Source organism: Salminus brasiliensis, chromosome 10 (genome assembly GCF_030463535.1).
Source record: "Salminus brasiliensis chromosome 10, fSalBra1.hap2, whole genome shotgun sequence".
In the NCBI taxonomy this organism is placed as follows: Eukaryota; Metazoa; Chordata; class Actinopteri; order Characiformes; family Bryconidae; genus Salminus; species Salminus brasiliensis.
The window spans coordinates 35,402,878-35,424,776 of NC_132887.1; the positions used below are offsets into that span (position 1 = coordinate 35,402,878).

The 21,899-nt window shown below is 38.9% G+C and overlaps 1 protein-coding gene across 2 annotated transcripts in view; it reads right to left on the bottom strand.

Annotated features, from left to right (window-relative positions):
- grid1a (glutamate receptor, ionotropic, delta 1a) overlaps positions 1 to 13,363 on the bottom strand; it is a 503,065-nt gene extending 489,702 nt beyond the window's left edge. For both annotated transcript variants that reach the window (XM_072689929.1, XM_072689930.1), the window contains exons 1-2: positions 12,859 to 13,363; positions 7,196 to 7,351 (exon numbers count right to left, since the gene is read on the bottom strand). In XM_072689929.1, the coding sequence (XP_072546030.1) occupies positions 7,196 to 7,351; positions 12,859 to 12,937 (235 nt within the window). In that variant the 5' untranslated portion in view covers positions 12,938 to 13,363. The remainder of the gene's footprint in view (positions 1 to 7,195; positions 7,352 to 12,858) is intronic.
- Positions 13,364 to 21,899: the final 8,536 nt, after the last annotated feature.

Sequence of the window (21,899 nt, forward strand, 5' to 3'; positions counted from 1 at the left end):
ATAGATCTGCTGTGAGTTTAGTAAATATGGTGGTAGCAAAGTATATATAAGTCTCTGAAATAGCTTGGGGCCCTAAGGGAGCTTCTGGGACTGGGTGAATGCAGGAATTAAGAACATAAGATAGGAACTGCAATCTCAACTATATGGCATTCCACCCGAACTGCACTGTAAGGATCGCTGCTTTCTCCAAGTTCCAAACGTAACCGTACAGCCCATGCAGTTCTACAGGCCTTATTGCTATCTGGTTGCTTGTTCATTCTGTTTGAGTAGCATTTTTATGAATTCTGGGATGAGGCTGCCATAAAAATGAGCTGTTTTAGTTAAACGTCGGTCAATGACTCGTGTAATGATTCTACATTCTAACAGACCTGTTATAGCCTCTTAATGATGTCTGAACATACACATCCAATCACCTACACAGTTAGAGAGCCTCCACTATGCCTTAAAGGGGCGGTAAGGTTAAATGTGAATGACTGCAAAAATGCAACAGCGGCATGTGACTTCATGGTGGCAGGAGGTGAAATTCTGATTCCCATGGCGAAGGACATGTTCCAGCGTGGTCCTGTTTAAGTTCAACACAAAAGTCCAAAGTGTTGTAAAGTAAGTTCATTAGGAGATGATGCTCGAATCCTAAAGTCTTAGAGAGAAGACAACACTCGTTCCAGTGATGGAGGGAGACCTCCTAATCAGCAGAAGCAGGAGTGAATCAGCAATGAATGAATAAGGAGGACGAGGAAGCACTAATATCAACCATAATCTATAGAAAACCCTGTTGCAAACACTAAGCAACCCCTAACTAAGCAACTACAGCCAAAGATACCAAAGCAACCACTTAGCAACAGCATATCCACTGCCTAGCCACACCATAGCAATCACCTAGCAACCACTAAGCAACTCCATGAACTATATATTCTATACACTACAGCAAATATATTTTAAACCACTTAGCAACACCACATCAACAGCCCGGGATACCAAAGCAACCACTTAGCAACAGCATAGCAACTTCCTAGCCACACCATAGCAATCACCTAGCAACCACTGAACAACTCCATGAACTATATATTCTATACGCTATGCCAAATATATTTCAACCACATCAACAGCCTGGGATACCAAAGCAACCACTTAGCAACACCACAGCAAGTTATTTTTTTGTTTGTTAATTAAATAATGAAATAAAATTATTATTCAGCAGGCCCTTATTCCGAGATGTTATGTTGTAATTATGAAATAAGCATATTGTTATTATGGGAAAGTATCTTGTTATTATGAGATTATGTCACAAACAACATGTGTCATAATTAAGACATAGACCATTTCATAATTACAAAAAAATAGCTTTATTATGGGACACTATGTCGCAAACATAATTAGGATGCAGGACATCTTGTAATAAGATGATAATAATACAAGAAAGTATCATTAATATTAGATATTATGTCACATCAACATGTCATAATTAAGACACAACCCATCTCATAATAAAGAATGTATGTATATTAGGAGATACTATGTTGCAAATGTCATCATTCTGACATAGAACTAATTACAAGAAAGTATACTGTCATTATGAGATAATGCAACTAACCAAGTCACAGTCATAACTATAACATATCTTGCATTTCTGATAAGTATTTAATAACCATGGTTTATTACAAAATTATCTTGTTATTATGAGAATGTATCTCATTGTTATGGGACATTATGTCAAAAACAACATATGTCATAACAGAACATCTTACACTCTAGCAAGCACTAAGCAACCCCATACACTACAGCTGTTTGACTAAATTTAGCCCTGGGATCAGGGATACCATAGCAACAATGATCTATAGCAAACACTCTTGTATAACATTAAGCAACCCCATAAGCTAGGGATACCAAAATGATCTTGATGAGAAAGTGAAAAGCAATATATATCATAATAGAACGTCTTGTAATTACAAAACAGTCTCTCTCATTATGAGATAATGTCACTAAAAATGACATAATTATGACATAAATGATTTTTTCTTTCCAAAAACCTGCCATAAAAACAATACGACGTATTTATGACATTGAATATTTTGAGAGTTGACACTGGCACATTTCAGAAAAATTTGATATATTTTTTTTTATTTATAGCATACATCATAATAATATTTTTTTTTCTCATAATTATAACATGCTTTAAATCATTATGACTTTAATGCTGTTTTGCAACATAAAACTTCATAATTTCACAATACTTTCTCACAATTACTTGATGTTTAATGGCATAACCTTATTATGACAATACCTTATAATAGCAGTATATTTTGTCATAATAAGACTTGATATTTTGTCATAACAAGACTTCAGAACCACAGCATAACATCTTATAATAACAACATGCTGATTTCTTTTCTTCGTAGCAATACACCTCTGTAAATAAACAAGCAGCACATTCATTGTTTTATTGATAAGCATCAAATGTATTGTTGACATAACTGAGATATTTTTTAAAAATCACCAACGTTTGAGTTAGGAGAATTATTAAGTCAGGTGACCGAAAAAAAACTGTAAATGAATTGCCTCATAATTTTAGTTCAACTTCAAATTGCTCATAGTGTAACAGTGAAATACAGATAAAGGAAATACACTTAAATACCTTTAAAACGTCTGTACCTATTTGTTTGTTTTTGTTGATTTTTATGCAAAACAACCTTCGTCATAGTAAGTAGTATGGGAATGTAGCCCCCCCCCCCCACTCCCAACTGTCAGACTCATCATCACTCCACAAAAAACTCTCCAGTGACTCATGCAGGGTCTTTCACTACTGTATCCCAGTTTGAATTCAGTCAACAACAGCCTCCACTTCAAAAACATGGAAAAACACCCTGCTCTCTCAAACCTCCTGCAATGCTCCAGACCCAGTGCTGTTTCACCCTGGTGTATACTGCTGGTTTCTTTGTGTGTGTCTTGTTTATTATTTATTTGTTATTTCTATTCCATTTCTACCATTCCACCCTGGCTATTATTATCCACATACCTGAACCTGAGTCCCACAGTCTTAACACAATTTTCCAAAGCTCTTTTTCCACTTTTTTTTAATCCTCCGATGGCTTTTTTTTTTTTTTTTTTGGTATCTTTCTATGCGTTATGTTTTTTAGGTTTTGTTAGCATTTATATTTTTATTTTGGGTGTATTTATCAATGGCATTTAAAAAACGCACCAGACTACATTGAATGTAGTTGTGTCCATTCTCTTGCTGGGATCTGCTACATTAAAGGAAGTCTACTCCTTCCACACAGGTCAGACAGCACAATGTCTAGTGCGTAGTGTTCTGACGACAACCTGTATCTCCAAAATGGCAACTTTACAAAAGCTTCTCATTTTTCAATGAAAGTCAGTGTAAAAAGATTTCATTTTGGAGCATTTCAGTTTCTTCCATTCATCAAAAATAGATCATAACAGTGCATATTTGCATAACAGTACAAACATATATATTACATTGAACATTTACGTTCATGGCATTTAGCTGACGCTCTTCTCCAGAGTGACTTACAAGGTTACTCGTATTAAAGAGGAGGGCCAATGCAGTGTTAGGAATCTTCCCCAAGGACTCTTATTGGTGGTGTTATCTGTTGCGCCAAACCCACCACCACATTGAATGTCCTATAATTTGCACCAGTGTTTATAAGCTTTTCTACAACAGTTAGTTCAGAGCTCACAGTCTGATTGGAAACTTTATCCCTCCACCGTTGACAGCAAATGTTAAGGCTGCGCTAAAACAAGTATAGGAAAGTCTGTTCACTCTGCGACCATCTTTGCAACGCCACCACGCTCAAAGACTCCCACCTCTATGAATAAGCCAAACCACTGTTTTAAATCACTGATAAAATCTGACTCAATCTCTGTCAGTAGTTTTGTAGCGTTCAGCTCCGTAATGCACAAAAAACATAATGTTTCTTCTCTGTTTCTTCTGGCTACAGCGCTTCATGAGTTTTTCATTTTTGATGAAAGATGGCACATTATCCATAAACAGAGTGTTGGGCTCCAAGAGGCTCAGCAGTCTGATGTGCTACCACTATGGCCCCTGGGCCCACGCATTCGAATCCTGAGCCATGCCACTTTGCCATCAGTGGTCGAAGTCAGAGAGAGCACAACTGGCCACTCTCTTTCCGGGTGGGGAGATGACGCTCTCTCCCCTTATGAGTCTTAAAGCAATGTTTGGCCAGCACAGGCGTGTCCTATGAGCATGTCCAACATTGCAGCATCGGCAGCAATTCGAGTAGAGGTGATGACTGGCTTTGCATGTATCTGAGGAGACATCTGTTAAGCCCTCCTAGTGTCAGGAGCATTGCTACGACAACGAACGGATGGGTTAATTGACAATACCAATCTACATATATTTAGCGAGTCCATCCTTTAACTTTATTACAGCTTCCATTCCTTACAGGAGACTCCCTTTCAGTGTTTTTTGCAGAAATCTGCAGGGAGATGTTTCCACACCTCTAAAGTTGGGTTTAAAAAAGAAGGTAATCCCAGCTACTCATCAGTCCATGTAACCTCAATCCTGCTTTCTTTTCCCAGTCAGATCTTCTTTATCAGCTCCAGGTTCTTTCAGACCCACAGCGCTGAGTCGTCTTCTCACACTGAAAGGATGGACAGAAACACCTGTAGGTGTTTTTTTTTAGATCTGAGGTGAAAGTGCAGCTTGATTTTCTCTTCTCTCTCAAAGATGAAAGTAAGTGCTGCTTATCTGCTGGGGGCAGGTTTGGTGGTCTACCAGGTCTTGCATGGTTGTTAGGACTCTCATTTCTCTATTTTCCCTCTTTTCCCTTGACTTTACCTTCCTATCTGGACTGGATTTCCCCAAGAGCATCTTAGCACAAAGATAACTCTTAATTGGCCAAGCGAGCATCACACCCAGCACTCTCTCTTCCAGTTAAGTATATTTTAACCCTAAGATGCCTTTGAGAAACTAGGCACGTCTCAGAAACAGCTGCTGTACCCATTTTAGATGCACTTGAGAGAGCTAAGGCAGCTAGGCAGTTATCTTTGTGTAGGTACACTCTTAAAAATAAAGGTGCTGAAAATGTTTTTTGAGGGATGCTGTAGAAAAAAAACATTTTTGATTCCATAAAGAACCATTTTTGTGCTAGAGATGAGTGAGTGTAAAGAACTTTTATATTGATAACGAACCTTTCTTTAGGCCTATTAAAAGGGTCTTCACATTTACACATCTCTGTTCTTCAATGGTGTCCCCTGAAGAACCATTTGAAGCACCTTTACTTTTAGCCATTGTCTACTCATTGTCATAATTCTCTTCTAATTATTATCTATAGTATTTGAGATGAATTTATTATAAACGGGCAGAGAAAGAAAATGATGATGGTCTTTTCTGTGGAGAGATGTTTCACTATATTTTCCATAGTTTTCTTCTGTTTATCAATTTAGCTTCTTGAACCCTAGACTAATTTTTGACATTTAAGTATTAACTACTGTCCAATATTTAGCACTGACTGTGAGTTATGTATTATCCACTTCCCCTTCTTATCTGGACTGAATTTCAAGCGAGCTTCACACCCAGCACTCTCTTTATCAGTTTAGATACATTTGGGAAACTGGGCACACCTCAGAAACAGCAGCTTTACCCATTTTAGATGCACATGAGAGAGCTCAGACAGCTAAGCAGTTATCTTTGTGTAGGTACACTCTTAAAAATAGAGCTGCTGAAAATGTTTTTTTTTAAGGGATGCTGAAGATCCACTATTAATTATTCTGTAATTACTATGAATCAAATAACCTTGTGTAGACTGAAGGCCTCATATAGGCCTTTAGGGTTTAAAGGGTTACGTTGTGTTGGCCTGTTTAGTATCAGATCAGCCAAAGAACCAATCAGACTTAACAATGAGTTTACATCACGTACCTCCACAAAGAGAATGATCTGTACTTGTTTAAGCTCTGTCAAGCTCTGCTTAAGTTCTGAATAGAAACAACTTTTACTTAATGGCTGTTTTGACTGAAGAGGTGAGGTCTCTGACCTTTGCACAGAGCTTCATCTACTATCTGCCAGTCAAAGACATCCAAGCAACAGTGGTCCTGTGGTTGGAAACTGACCATTGATAAGGGCAGGTGGTGATTAAATACAACCAGTGGATGGAAAAGGGCATCTATTGTACATCAGTTGTCCGTCTAGTTAGTTTCCGGTTCGGCTCTTAAAAACAGGCTTCTCTGGTGACGAGCGATGCCTTCTAACTGGTGACGACAAACCTTAACACATTATATTTCACATAGTTCCTTCATAAAAGCACAAATAGTTGTTCTATGCCATTTCTCAAAGAATCCTTTGTAGCACATTTAATTTTTTGTGTACTGTAAACAGAGCATAATAGTCCCAGAAGTTATGCTGTGCCTAGTACACTCTTACCAGCACACACTGCTCTGTTGGTGCCACTGCTGTATTGAGAATGATCAGTAGTCGTCCCATAGTTAAGGACAGTGGGGGACTGACAACTGAAAATCCACAAAGTTTACCTATATGGAAGGTATTTCCGATCAAATAGCCAGCGAGTTTGGCTACAAGCAGTAAACTAGCTTCACTAATGCCATGCATGTAATTAACAGGAAGAAAACAGGTCTGGAGACATGCTTATAATTAGCCAAGGAACACAAAAATTTTACCGCCAGCACTATCTGCTGAGCGTTTGAACAAGAAAAACATGGACGGAAGCTGTGGCTGCACAGCAGGTGGAGAGGCACCAAAGGGGAACATCACTGGGCCACTTTACACGAGAGACGAGAGGGACCAGCAGGACCAAATGACTCAATGCTTCAACCCAGCTTTATCTTCACAGAGCACACATTCTTATTCCTTAGAGAGAGCATTTGGCGTGTGTGAGTGTGCTTGCACGTAGAGAAAGAGAGAGAGAAAAAGGGAGATAGAGAGAGAGAGTGAGAGAGCTAGAGTCAGGGAAAGATACAGAAAGAGAGACTAGACTCAACAACAATCATTTTGCCCAGCACAAAAGACGCCAGATTCAAAACCCAGAGGAAAAACCCAGCAACCTCTGTGACTAACCCAAGAACAGGCTCCTCCAGCAATTCCAACACCAAACTGACATCACAACCCCATGAAAAGCAGGCCAGCGGCTTATGGAGCAAGCGTTCAGCCAAAAAGATAAAGCAAAGCAGTACAGTTAATTGATCGTGGAGATCGATCCCTTACCTTCTTGCACTGCCTGGAAGGGGTTGTTGGGTTCGATCAGTTTGATAGAATGGGTGATCCGCTCGCTCTGCAGGATGTCGTCGTTCAAGCTCAGGTCCGAAATGGCCAGCTGGAACACTTCATCATCCCGGATTGCGTTTTGCTCAAAAATGGCACCTGTTGGGCCAGAGGAGGAAAAAAATCAATACACAATAAAACAACTGACACTCTTTTTCGCCCTTCAGTGGAATTCTGCTCAAATTATTCAACATGCCTCCACAGCCATTGTGTTTACGACTGGTGCGCACTCATTGCAGAGCATACGAGCGCTTTGCCAACAGCTTTGCCACCATTTTTTTCTGATCCTGTGAAACTCTTGTTTGCCCATTAAGGGTTTTACACTCTTTTCTTTATGAACCATTCAACAGATTAGTTCTCTACATCAGCTTGCTCAGTTTCAGCCCAGGGAATCCTGAGGGCATGCGTGTTTGTGCTGTCCCAAATTAAGCACAGTTAACTGAACTCCTGAAGGGTCTGAGAAGTTTTCCTTATAGGTTTGATCAAACATTACAGAAGGGAAAGCGCTGAAGTTTTCCCTGCAGGACTGAAACTGAGAGCTCACCTATCTATAACCCTCCAGCCTGGCTGTAATACGATTCAGGACCACGGAGAGCGTCAATGTCTGAACCGGGCCACTGCTTCATCCACATTCTATGCACGCCTCTAATTCGTTAAGGACTTTTCACAGTTTATGGATGCTCAGTGGGTTGTAATCCGGCAGGACAATCCGTTATGTCAAGTGCAAAGGACAGGAAGCATGCATGGCAAACAAGTAGGCAAGTTTTGGTCTTCAAACCAACACATCAATAACAACTTTACCGACAAGCACGACCTTCTGACTACTGCATTTATGTTTATTTGTGTTTATGCTAATGCTATACAGTCCTTCTACAGGCAACCTCCCTAACTACAGAGACAGTATCGTACATCACTGCAATATCGAAGATAGTGAAAACTGAAAACTCCAGGCCCCAATGAAAAGCACTTTTTCGCACATAAGTAGTGTATGTGCTGTAATATTTTGCACAAAAACAAGCACACTTAAAATAGGCAGCTTGAATGATCTGCTTACGGTAGCCAACCTTCTTTGCAGGAACCACCATTAATGTCCTGCAGCGCAAATGCCACGGATACTCCATGTGGCTTGCGACTTAAAGGAATCCATTAATCAAAATGCTGAATGATAGCAGTTGTATGCTATAACTCTCAATTTAAGCATAAACCCTTAATAAAAAGGAGTGTCAGGGTCAGCAAAACCGTAATAAAACAAACCACACTGCTGCCCGTCCAAGATAAGTGAGGCCCAGCTTTGAGGGTTAGCAACTAAATAAAGCCATTACAGACACAATTCCAGTACAGTTTCTTTGCTTTCGTTTTCTCTCTGAAGTTCTAACTAACCCCTCGATGATAGTGATCAGTATTTTCTAACAGTCTTAGTTGATTCATCAAATCAGACCCTAATGGAAATCTACCTTTTACATGTTCCACAACAGCTAAATAAGGCCATTTCAAAGAAATCAGCCCAAGATACCATCCTGCAGGCTTGTGATGGTCTTTAATTGTAACCTAGTGAGAACATTAAGCCAGTTCTCATTAGGTGCCAGAAGCCATTAAGCAAATTTCCATATGGCTTCTAATGCAGTAACATCAGCATAAGCTCGATATATACGAGCTAATCTGCAAGCTGGGTCAGTCATCCACCTCTACGCTCAAAGAGAAGTCAGACAGAGAGCAAGGGATCCATTCAAATGGGTTTAAAGGCCGCTATGCCATTTTAAATCCAGACCTGTACTGTTGTAGTGAGTGTCGGCACAGAATACACTAATATAGATCATATTCCCTACAATGCTAAGCCATAAACTGACTTTAGTGCATGGCGCAATGTTAAATAAGTAAACACCAGAGGTGTGGGGATGTGTGTTTGTGGTAAATGTGTCTTTATGACCAGTATATTTAGCTTTTTTTAAGATGACATGTGGCTAAGATCTATGTTACCTTGTAAAGTCCAGCCATATATGGACAGCATAATGCTTTAAAGCGGAATATAATGCTGTATGGCTGAGGTAACAGTATTTCTTACTAATTCAGAAAGTTCTGAGGTCATATGTTGGTGTTTAGTGTGTGTTTATGACCTGTGTTTTAAGCTAATGAGTGACTAAGGCCTATGCTAATCCATAAAGTCGGACTACATCTTTTTTGTTTTATCAGTAACTCAGTTCTGAAGTCATGTATTATGAGTTTGGGCCTACAATGTCTTATATTTTAGGTGCTTAGCCAGTTGTGGCTAGGCCAGGCTATTTTTATTTGTGGCGTATTTTGGAATGATCAAGTGGATCAGATGTGCAGATGAACTCAAAACCTGCCAATTTTTGGTAAACATGTATGCTAGATACGTGTTTACCACAATGCTACTCTTTAAGTCTGATCGTGTGGATATTATACGTCTAGAAAGCTCAATATGCTATTTATAATACTATTATTACGTTGTGTTTATGACCCGTACTTTAAGCTATTCTAAGCTAACATGTCCTGTAAGTCCTGTGCTAAGCTATACAGCTATGATTGCGTACAATGCTGGAAAGCCAAATGACAATATTGACTAGCAATTTACAAAGTTTTTTTACAAAGTTACGAGGTGATGTGTTAGTTGTTCTGTGTTTGTGGCTTATATTTTAAGCTATCGAGTGTCTAAGGCCTATGCTAATCCATAAAGCCTGCTTACATCAGGATAGCACATGGTAGACAGATGAATAACGATGTGTATTAGTAAGTCCTAGTTCAGAAGTCATGTATTATGCGTTTAGGACTAACATATCTAGTTTAGGTGCTATGCTACTTAGGCAGTTGTGGCTAGGCCAGGCTATTTCTGCAAGACTTTGTTTAATATGTAATATGCCATATATTTTCAGTTCTTGAAAGACGTGGATCAGACGTGTTGCTGATCAAATTAACGGATTAAAAAGCTAACTCAGAGCCTGTCTGTAGCATAATGCTAGATATGTGTTTACCATAGTGTTATGCTAATATGAAAAAGTCATTACTAGACAGCATATGTCTAGAAAGCTCAATACGACGAACAGCTGAATAATTATAATAAACATTTTAGCTATTATGATTTTGTGTTTAATGTACTTTAAGCTGTTTTAAGCTAACAAGTCCTGTAAGTCTAAGCTATGCTAAGCTATACAGCTATGATTGCATACGATGCTGGAAAGCCACATAAAATATATTTATTTATTATTAATTAATAATTTTACGAGGTGATGTGTTTATGGCCTGTATTTTATGTATTTTAACAGGCCTTTGCTAACCCATAAAACCTGACCATATCTGTAAGGTATATGGCAGACAGATTAATAACAATACTTACTAGTACCTTAAAAAAGTTTTAAAATATATAATGTGTTTATTGTGTGTTAAGAAACAATATTTTAATCCATTTTAAGCAATATGCTACTGAGCTAACCGTGGCTAAGCTGTTTACAATTTTAAATATAACTGGCTAGCTGTAATTATGCAACGTAAAAGCATTTTTGTTTGCATTTGTATAAGTTCTTAGGTAATACATTTGTGTAATATATGTTTGTGAATTATATTTAAGGTTATTTGTGGGTAAGATGTGTGCTAAACCAAAGCCGGTGGATAGCATGATGCTAGCTATCTCTAGATGTTTACCATTAATGCTAGCTAGCTACAGCTAATAACATTAGATGCTAGTCATAAAACCTTAAGAGAAATCTGTGATTTAATGTTATTTGTAAATTTACAATTGGATAATATGTGTGTTGAACCAAAGCCTTTCATAATAGCGTAATGCTAGATAGCTAGCTAGCTGTTTAGCATTGATGCTACAGCTGATAACCTAGCTAGCTAGCTAGCGCTAACCTGCTTGTGTGTGATTGACAGCAAACTTCTAGAAAGCTCCATAAGAACTAGCTAGCTACATAACTAGATGTATTTATTATTTATGGAGTTAGTGAGTTGTGTACTCAGGGGGTTTAGCTATCTACCTGTGTGTGTTATGTTGTGTATGTTGTGGTTAGCATCTGAAGCTAGCTATGTTAAGCTAACAAGTGGTTCTGTAGGGGGGCAACCAGCTGTTTCAATAAACACCCAAAGCTCAGCATCACCTCCGTTTAATTATGAAGATCCAATTACTGACACAAAACCATCAACCCTAAAGTCTGATCGCCTACTGCAGTGAGTAGACGGCCTGGGAAACAGGAGTCAGACCGTGGACCATCTCTAATCTCGTACAGACACCCAACACTAACAGCTCTCTCCCTCTCTCCTCTGCCAGCCTTCAGGAGGCTTCGCCCCGCAGACAAAGTCAAGCCCGTTCAACTTCAGCTCGCCAAGTCCACCCCCATTCTTCCCCACCTCACCACCCATGGTTCTCCGGTTCTAGCTAGCTAGCTACATCGCAGCCGGAACCGAGCGGGCTCTGCAGAGACAGTGAGGTAATGGAGCAGTGAGGTGAGCGGGCAGCAGAAGTGAGCGGGCAGCAGACACAGCAGCCAAGGCTTCCACCGCGCTTCCTGCCGCTCGCTGCCGAGCAGCCTTTAACATTGCGCTCACGTTCCCTACAAAGTTAGGGGGCTCGGCGGAGGGGAGGGGGGCTCTGGAGTTAAACCCGCTACACACACGCAGGCTCACACGTTTGCGTTCAATATGCAGCAAGTGGACGAAGCCTGCAGGAGCAACGGGACGTCCTTTGAATCCTGTTTAGATCTGGAGTGTTGTTTTGGAAAGACTGTGGAAAGAGCAGCAAGCCATACAGGCTTAGAGCCTACAGACAATAAATAATAATAATAATAATAATAATAATAAAAGAAGTAAATGAGTAACACAAGACGATTATAATAAATAAATAAATAAATAAGCAATGTTTGGAAAAAAAGCCTCTCCAAAAATAAAGAAATAAATATGTAAACAAATTGATAAAAATAACTAAACAGGTCAATAAATAAATAAATACATATATAAATAAATAAAACAGATGTATAAAGCAAAATATGTAACAATAAAAAAGAAAGATATACTTTTCTTGGCCTTTAAATTTTTTTACAAATAAATAGGTAAACAAAAATAGATAAACTAGATAACTAATAAAGGTAAATAAAAAGATGGGAAATGGTAAATAAAATAAAAATGTAAATAAATAAAAAATAAATAGGTAAACAAAAATAGATATATAATTAGATAACTAAATAACTAATAAAGGTAAATAAAAAGATGGGAAATGGTAATAAAATAAAAATGTAAATAAATAAATAAGTATTAAAAATAAAAATATCTATTTTTCTGTCCCTCCAAAAACACTAAAAACAAACAAATAAATAAATAAATAAACAACTTTCTCCAAAAGCACACGATGGAAGATGAAGCACCCCCCCCCCCCCTTAAACACCATGAACCCTAAAATCTTCACCAGTTTTACTCTGTGTGCTCATCATCATCATCATCATCATCACCACCAGCAGCAGCAGCTACACGGTCAGTCAGACAGAACTACACCCGTTGGTTCGAGCGCCGTTTCATCCCCCCCAACACCCCCCTCCCCCAACACACACACACACACACACACACACACTCACACACACACACTCGCTATTCCCATTTACCGATGTGGATGATGGAGTCCGCCCGCGCCGCGTGCCACTGCAGGAGCCACAAGGAGAGGCTGATCACGAGCAACTCCATCTCCGCTTCTCGCGCCGGTGCACGCTTTCATCCACGCGCCCCGCGAAAAGCCCCGAAATCCAGTTCCCAGAGAGAGATAGAGACGGAGGGATAGAGAGAGAGAGAGAGAGAGAGAGAGAGAGAGAGAGAGAGAGAGAGTAGGAGAGAGATAGAGAGAGAGATGCAGCGCGAGCGGAGGACGAAAAATAAACCAACCACAGGTAGTGCACGCGCTTCTGCTCGAGCTCGTTTCCTCCACAGAGTTGTGTTTGAGGAACGAGAGAGAAAGAGAGAGAGAGAGAGAGAGAGAGAGAGGGCTAGAAACACTGGACAGACACTGGACACTCTCAGGAGGATCAAAAAAGAGAGAGAGCGAGAGAGAGAGAGCGAGGGGGAACCGCGAGACGAGCAAGTGGCGAGTCCTTCCTGCACGCGCTCTCTACGTCTCTCTCTCTCTCTCAGTGTGGCTTGGATACAGCAAACTGCGGAGCAAAGAGGGGACCCCCTCCTCCTCCTCTTCCTCCTCCTCCTCTTCCTCCTCCTCCTCCTCTTCTTCTTCCCCCCTCCCCTTTCTCTCTCTCTCTCTCTCTCTCTCTCTCTCTCACTCTGTCTCTGTGTAACTCGCTCTCTCCCCCTCTCTACTACACGTACGCATGCAACAGGGTGGTGTTTGGGTGGGCTTTTTGGTTGGGTTTTCTTCCACTGTGATGCGGGAGCCACGGATTTCACAGCCGTCCGAGGAACCGAGGAGGAACCGAGCGTCCAAACTGAAGCGGGAGAAAGTGTGTGACAGTGTGTGTGACAGTGTGTGAGCGTGTGTGTGCGGTGACTTGGATAGCCCTGCTGATTCACTTCGTGGATTCGTCCTGGAAAAGCAGAAGAGCAGCGATGAACTGGCTTTAAAAGTCATCCCAAGTGGAGGTGAGGTGAGCCAACCCCAACCCCTTCGTCTACCAAGGGATGCACAGGACGGATGACCGGCTCACGAAGACACAGCGCAGCAAACCCTGACACAGGTGTCTGATCTGGGCTGCTTGTGTGACTGCTCACGTCAAGGAGGATGAAGAGGATGAGGAAGAGTGGTGCCCTTCACCTTACAATTAAAGGATATTTCTTGCGGCTACACAGACAGAAATATCTCTTAATTGTTGGGTTAAGGCTATCTAGTCGCCAGCTTTCAGCACCACGCCGTGGACAGCTCCCCTCAGGACTCTGCTGACAACTTGGCTGAACCTCTCCTCTTCAGGCTTTCCCTTTGAATAAACCCTGCACTGTACATGAGGTCTCTTTGTTAATAAGTGTCACTGTATGCTACATACCTCTCAGTGTGTGTTTGCTGCCAGGAAACTGTGTTTCTTTGAGGTTTTTGCTCTCAAGACAAAGAGTTCAAAACCACATGTGTACAATAACTGTGCTCATACACTCACACACACTTACACTACACAGGCAGTTCACTTGCAGGTGGGCAATCTTGGGTGCAGACTGAAGCTGCATTCTCTGCCAGCTGAATGTTTGTCCAGCTCTAATGGTCCACACGACCTTCAGTCCCGCAGGTGCTGGATTGAACTCGATTCGATGTGAGTAAAGCGCCACCTCTGGTCGTGCCGCCACATTACAACTACACTACACTTTTTCTAGAATCACTGGGAACTTTGAGTGAGTGTGAATCCATTTGGTCGTTCGTCTGGTTTATGCTAAGCGCTGTGATTTCATGGAAAAATCCACCCACACCCAACACCTAACACCCACCCACCTACACACACACACACACACACACACACACACACACATATACATTTCCATGTGACACACTATATATTAGTAGTTGTACTTTAGAATGTCTCTGTATGTCTCTGTGTCTCTGTAAAGGACGGGTGTACATACATATACCTTATTTATAGTGGAATGCCAAATTTACCATATTTACCATATTTTGGTAAGTTTACTTAAAAAGAAAACTTCAGCACGGAGGTGCTTTGGGCTTATCTTGCAGTCAGCGGAACAGAAAACATTTCACTGGTAGAGGAAAGAATAGGTTCAATTAAATATCAGCAAATTCTGGAAGCAAATCGTCTGTAAAAATGGATGAATGGATGGATACATAGATAGACAGACACATGGATGGATGGATGGATGGATGGATAGATAGATAGATAGATAGATAGATAGATAGATAGATAGATAGATAGATACGTAGCTGGATGGATGGATGGATAGATAGATAGATAGATAGATAGATAGATAGATAGATAGATAGATAAATGGTTTTACAGCAAATCGTCTGTTAAAATGGATGGATGGATGGATAGATAGACACGTGGATGGATTGATGGATGGATGGATGCATAGATAGGTGGTTTTACAGATAGATAGATCAATAGATAAATAGATCAATAGATAGATAGATAGATAGATAGATAGATAGATAGATAGATAGATAGATAGATAGATAAATGGTTTTACAGCAAATTGTCTGTTAAAAAGCATGGATGGATATATTGATAAACACATAGATGGATGGATGATGGATGGATGGATGGCTGGATAGACAGACAGATAGATAGATAGATAGATAGATAGATAGATAGGTGGTTTTACAGATAGATAGATCAATAGATAGATAGACACATGGATGCATGGATAGATAGATAGATAGATAGACACATGGATGCATGGATAGATAGATAGATAGATAGATAGATAGACAGACACGTAGATGGATGAATGGATAGATAAATTGGTCTTATCTCTTGCACTGAAGCTCCTCTTCAGACCACTCTCAGGTGCATCTGATGCAAAACCAGATTACTGTGGGTCCCATTGCAGCCTGAGTGAAATACTCCATTAACATTTGGTGCTAAATATGCACTTTTACCATTTATTTACAGTTTAAAAAAATAATATTATACATACATATGTATGTATGTATGTATTAATGATCAATTGAATTTCTGGGAATGGTTTAATTTTATTTCCATTATGAAATCAAAGTAATAACCAATTACATTTAAGTAAGTTTATGCTGTTGAGGTCAGTCATGTTAATGCTGAGTTCCACTAGTCAGTATACATTATAAGAAAACATAAGTAAAATCTAGCTGAAATCAATAAGTAAACGGAAAAAAATGAGAAATGGGTCACTGTGAGTGCTGTTTTGATGTTTCTCTTGTAATGAATCATATCTGAGTGCTCTGCATAAATGGGCAATCAGACAGCTAAAACATTTATCTACTTGTCCTTTCAAGTAGCTCGTTTTCAATAGGACACGAAATGTCAAGTTAAATGTGTTTTTCATCTTTGCTTCATCAACTAACTCTTCGTGAGGATGTTCACAGCTGTATGTAAAAGTTTGGGCACTCCTATTCAAATCCAAGAACTAATATAGAAAACAAAGAAACCAAGAAATGACATTTTCTGCAAAGTGTAGGAGGCAGTTTCAAATGATTTTCTAAACATACATTATAAAATATTAAATGTACTTTGCTTCCAATATTTGAAATGAAGCAAATTAACAGTAACTGATGCCATGGAAATGGTCCTGTAAGCCCAAATATTCTCTAAACCAAGGGTTGCAAAGGGGGGTCAACATTCACCAAGGGCTAAGAAAACCCTCATATGTATCATTCTTGTTATTATGTTATTAAACATAAAATATGAAACCATCAATTATGATTATAATAAAGCTTTATAAAATAATTAAATGTATATAATTATTCAATATCATAAAATGATAGCATTTGAAATTATTGCACTCAAAACTATATTTACATGTGAAAACAGTTATAGTTACAGGTATAGTACTGAAGAAGTGTTCATTGACTATTAATATTAATATCATTTGAGCTATTGCATGTAGAACTCTTTAAAAAAAAGTTTTTATAAAGGACCATCTACAAAAGGTTTTCCTTGTATATGAAGAATCATTTAACCAGGCAAAGAACGATTTTTCAAAGTTTTATATAAAACCATTGTCTTTACTAAAGAAACCAAGATCCACTATTCAATCTTCCTGCACAATTGCCCCAACAAGCTCCAACAAAATATCCCTACAACATAAAGCTTTTAGGTCAAGCCACATTTCTTTTCAAGAACCATCCATTCATACATACTGCCATTTAGGAACCTGGATTTTGAAGTGTGCATACTTATATTGGTCTCTGTTCTGAAAAAGGCTTTCAAAACACCAGCTGTTCTATGCTATTATTACTGCCATGAATGGTTGGCGAATTGTACATTAAATGCCAAAGTTCATGTCCTCACACCTGCAATTGAAGCTCCAATTCGTTGGAACATCTTTTCAGACTGAAAAAAGGAAATATATTCTAATTGAAGAAAATATTCTACTGAAAGAAGTCAGTGTTTGCAGACTGTCTATTAAATGGAATGAGACAGCATATAAAACGAATTGATGCTGTTTGGAGTAAAGTTTGACAAAATTGCAAAAATGTATTAGAACAGTGTGTTCTGCAGACAGAAGAGACAGAAGACAGAACTTCTGAGCTGATGCTCCTGAGGACTTTCAGGTTGCTGCTTGCTCTTTGCTGTCTATAAAACATGTACCGCTGTTTAAAACTTTGGAATTATTAACATGAACAAGTTTAATTTATTCCATGTTGCTGTGGTATCTCCAATAGTTGCTATGGTGCTGCTAAGTGGATGCTATGGTGTCCAAAGTGGCTGCTAGAGTGTTGCCAGGCCATTACTATGTTATTTTTGGTGGTACTGTCTCTAAGGTGTTCCTATGTGGTTGCTGAAGTATTGATAAGTGGTTACTGTGGTATCTTTTATTAGTTCTCAGAGGGTTGTCCTAGGTAGTTGCAAGAGTATTGCTTGGCCATTGCTATTGTTTCGCTGGTGGTATGTAGGGTGTTCCTATGTGGTTGCTATGATATTGGAGGTGGTTGCTAGAGTATTGCTAAGTGGTCAACGTGGTATATCATATTGGTTCTAGGGCGCTGTTAGGTGGTTGCTTGTGTTGTCCCAGACGTTTGTTAAAGTGTTGCTAGGCCATTGCTATTGTATCTCTGGTGATGTCTAATGTGTTCCTATGTGGTTTCTACGGCATTGGAGGTATCTCTCAGAGAGTTCCTATGTGGATGCCGGAGTGTTGTTCAGTGGTTACTGTGGTATCTCTTGTTAGTTCTCGAAGGTTGTCCTAGGTGGTTGTTAGATTGTTACTTGCTCATGGCTATGATATCACTGGTGGTATGTAGGGTGTTCCTATGTGGTTGCTATGATATTGGAGAAATGCCAAGTGGTCACCGTGGTATCTCATATTAGCTCTAGGACATTGTAAGGTGGCTCCTTGTGGTGTCCCATTTGATAGCTAAAGTGTTGCTAGGCCATTGCTATGGTATCACTGGTGGTATCTAGTGTGTTCCTATGTGGTTGCTGTGATATTGAAGGTGATTGCTAGAATATAGCTAAGTGGTCACTGTGGTATCTCATATTAGCTCTAGGACATTGTTAGGTGGTTGCTTGTGGTGTCCCAGGTGTTAAAGGGCACTATCTTACATAGTCTTACACAGTCTATTATCATGCCTTTCACCTGCGTTGTTTAAATAGCAACAGTGCTTGTGAATATTTCAGCGCTGATTGGTGTGGTGGTCTCAAAATGAGGTGTGTTCAGGTAAATTTCTGATGTATTGCTATCTTGGCAACGGAAAACACAGGTGAGCTTTGCGGGGCTGTGCAAGGCAAACTTCCTGTCGTTACAATAGCAGAGACACACTGAAATGCCCTAAATTAGGCCATACAACAGTGGCTACTGTGGTATCTCCTGTTGGTTCTAGGGTGTTGTTTGGTATTCACTTTAGCGTTTCAGGTGATGGTTAGGGTATTGCTAGGAGGTTACTATGGTATCCCAGGTGGTTGCACTGAACTGTCAAACTGTTATTAAAAAAGCTGTATACAAGCCCACCTTTCATACATATATATATTCCAGAGTTGGTTTGTTGCTTATTTATTAAAAATGGTTGGCAGAAAAAATATTGCAAGAAGAAGAAGCCTGCTCATGAGCGGTACTTTGTCTGTCAAGCAAAGAAAAACCCCTAGTAAGTACTCATACACATACTATCCTGGTTTACCTGGAAGGTAGGCTGATAAAGGTTCGGATGAATCTATAAGAAAGACTACATTCACAGCTCAATGTCCAACCTGTTAATAGGCAACTTTATGCTGGTTCCAAGAGCTAAACTTGAACGTGGGTTACTATATTTTATTTCAGCGGAAATCAGTAAATGAACTCGATGAAATTACAGATGGGTCACTGTGTTGGAGAGCTATTTTGAATTCCTCTTGTAATGGATAATACTTGAGTGCTCTACACAGCTAGAGCATTTTAGCTCTTAAAATCTCGCTTTCAATAGGACACAAAACAAAGTCAAATTGGCCTACATTCATACTTAAACTTATATTTCTGAATGTTGTGTAAAGTTTTCAAGGGTAACATTGCCTGCAAATGGTCAGTTGTATTGCAGATGTGTCATGGTAAAAATCATTTCATACATGTATGTTAAAAAAACCTAATTAATTATTATTATAAAAAACAGTGATTCCAAGCATTTGAATGCAAGTGTGGGTTTACATTTTGCCTTGAGCATTTCTAATCAGATTCTGTTGTCCAGTCAGACATTTAACTAGTCATGAGGCTGAATTCATTATCAGACATTAAGTCTAAAGCATCCTCTCAAATTGTGAACAAATGAACAATTGTGTGGGCTTATCTCTCAGAAGCAAAAAGCGAAAAACATGGTTGGCATTGAGTGGGAAAAATACAGTAGACCCAAAACCTTTTTGGTCACACATTTAAGCATGGGTCGAGTCTTTGGCTCTTATTCATTAAAGCTGCCCCCCAAAAAGCTTGGATTGTGACTTATTCAAGTAAATAAAGAGTGGTAATCAATCAAGCGTTATTTTCACTCAGAAGTAAATTGATAGTGACCCTCATTTTAGTGTAGCTGAGTTTTTTTTGTTTTTTTTTTACAGTAAACAGGGATGGAAAGGTAAAATATAATGTAAATAATTTTAATAAAAATAATAATTTAACTAAAATTGATGAATGCAAAAAAATTACAAATTGAAAAAATATTTTAAAAAATCAATAAAAATAGAAGATTAAGGTAAGGGAGAAGAATAAATTAAGTGTAAAACAAACAAAAATACATAAACCAAATTACATAAAACCAAAAATTAAGATACATAAAGGTAAAACTATGGAAATATTTTAAAGACTTTGAAGACTCTTTGGGACTCACTTCCCAAGTCCTGCCTGCCCTCAAATAGTTAAAAATATCTGGACTACAACTCCCCTAATGCACCTGATAAACTCTTATCTCCACCAACCAATCACAACACATTTTCCAGACCTGTTCTAATTATGTTCACCTGCACACCAGTGTTTATATGCCTGTTTGTTTATATGCCTGTTTGTCTCTGTTTGTCACACGGTTACTGAGCGGTTTTCCCTGTTTTGCCTTAGCCTTTCTTTTTGGTCTGATTCTTATTTGTATTTTCCCATTTTCATTAAATCCCTCTGGTTTATTTTCAGTCGCAAGTGTGAGCATTACAGGATCTACCAAAAAAGGAAACTAAAGTGAAGCTAAGCCAAAATGACAGCATTAGAAGAAATGGATCATAAAAGTAATGAATAATGATAAACAAATAAATAAATTTAAAATAATAAAATAACTTTTTAACCATTTTAACACAAATATTTAAAATGGTTAGAAATAAAAGTTTAAAATGACTGAGTGAAACTACCGAGCTGAACTTTAGTGTTCCTTGCAGTGAACTCCAGCTTGCTGGTGCAAAGTGAGGATTTTCCCAGTTCAGTAAAAGCTCTCCAGTGGTTGATCCAGCCACTGGAGCGGGTCTGATAGTCTGATAATCAATCAATACATAGAGGAACTATTGGTTTAAAATGCTTAACGAAAAATAGAGGTGTCCTTCTTAGATAGATGTGTGTAAAAGTTTAAAGTTACTTCAGTAGAAGATGTAGACGCAAGCTGAGGTGGGAGTAAATCAAGTTTTGCTCAAGTCCCAGGGAAAGCTAGGACCAGCGCTGGTCAGCTTACATAACATTGTTTTTATGGTGATCTATTGTTATTATTTTATTACAATACACTTTTAAAACCCTTAATTGGCTAACATTTTATCCTCTTATCCAACATTTTCCCTCCATGAGGTGGACTTTGCTATGTTCTAGTCTACTCTAGGCTTCAGGAGAAAAGGGGAAAAAAAACACTTCTTTGTCTCTTATTTGCTGTTTTTTATTTGAGTAGAGAGAAAAATAGCTTCAGGAGCTGACATGCCAAAACAACAAACACAGCTAGCTAAAGAGAGAGAGAACTTTGCAGCCTACCCAAAGAGAAACAGTGAAATAAAAGAGACAAAAACCCTAACTCCCTAGCCAGTAAACGGCAAAAAAAGATAACCACACAAAATGAAGCAAAAATAAAAACATAAAAAAACAGACTTTGACCACTTTTCACAATGTGCAAAACTTACAAATGCTTTACTAATATATTCATATTTACTTATTACCAAACAAACAACTGAACACAAATGGGCCCAAGCATGTACAAAAACTATAACAGGGTCAAGCCCAGAGAAATACAGCAGCCAAGAACCACCAATGAACAAGACAAATATAAAGCAAAGGCATATTTTTAACCCCCTAGAGACTGTTTGTAAGACCAAAATTCATCACTTTCCAAACTTTCCACTTTCCAAATAGAGCCTTGTGGTACTCAAATGCTAAATAAAACCAAAGAATTCTTAACAGTACTTAGAATGAATCTGGACTATGTTTAATGACCTAATAATAAACTGGTGTGTGTGTGTGTGTGTGTGTGTGTGTGTGTGTGTGTATGTCAGTGTAAATATTTTTATTTGTTAACTGTATTAATTTGAATACTGTTCTACCTTATAGTCTATCCTGTTGTTCCATGTGAGCAAAGAGTTATCAAAGCATTTCAGTGCTA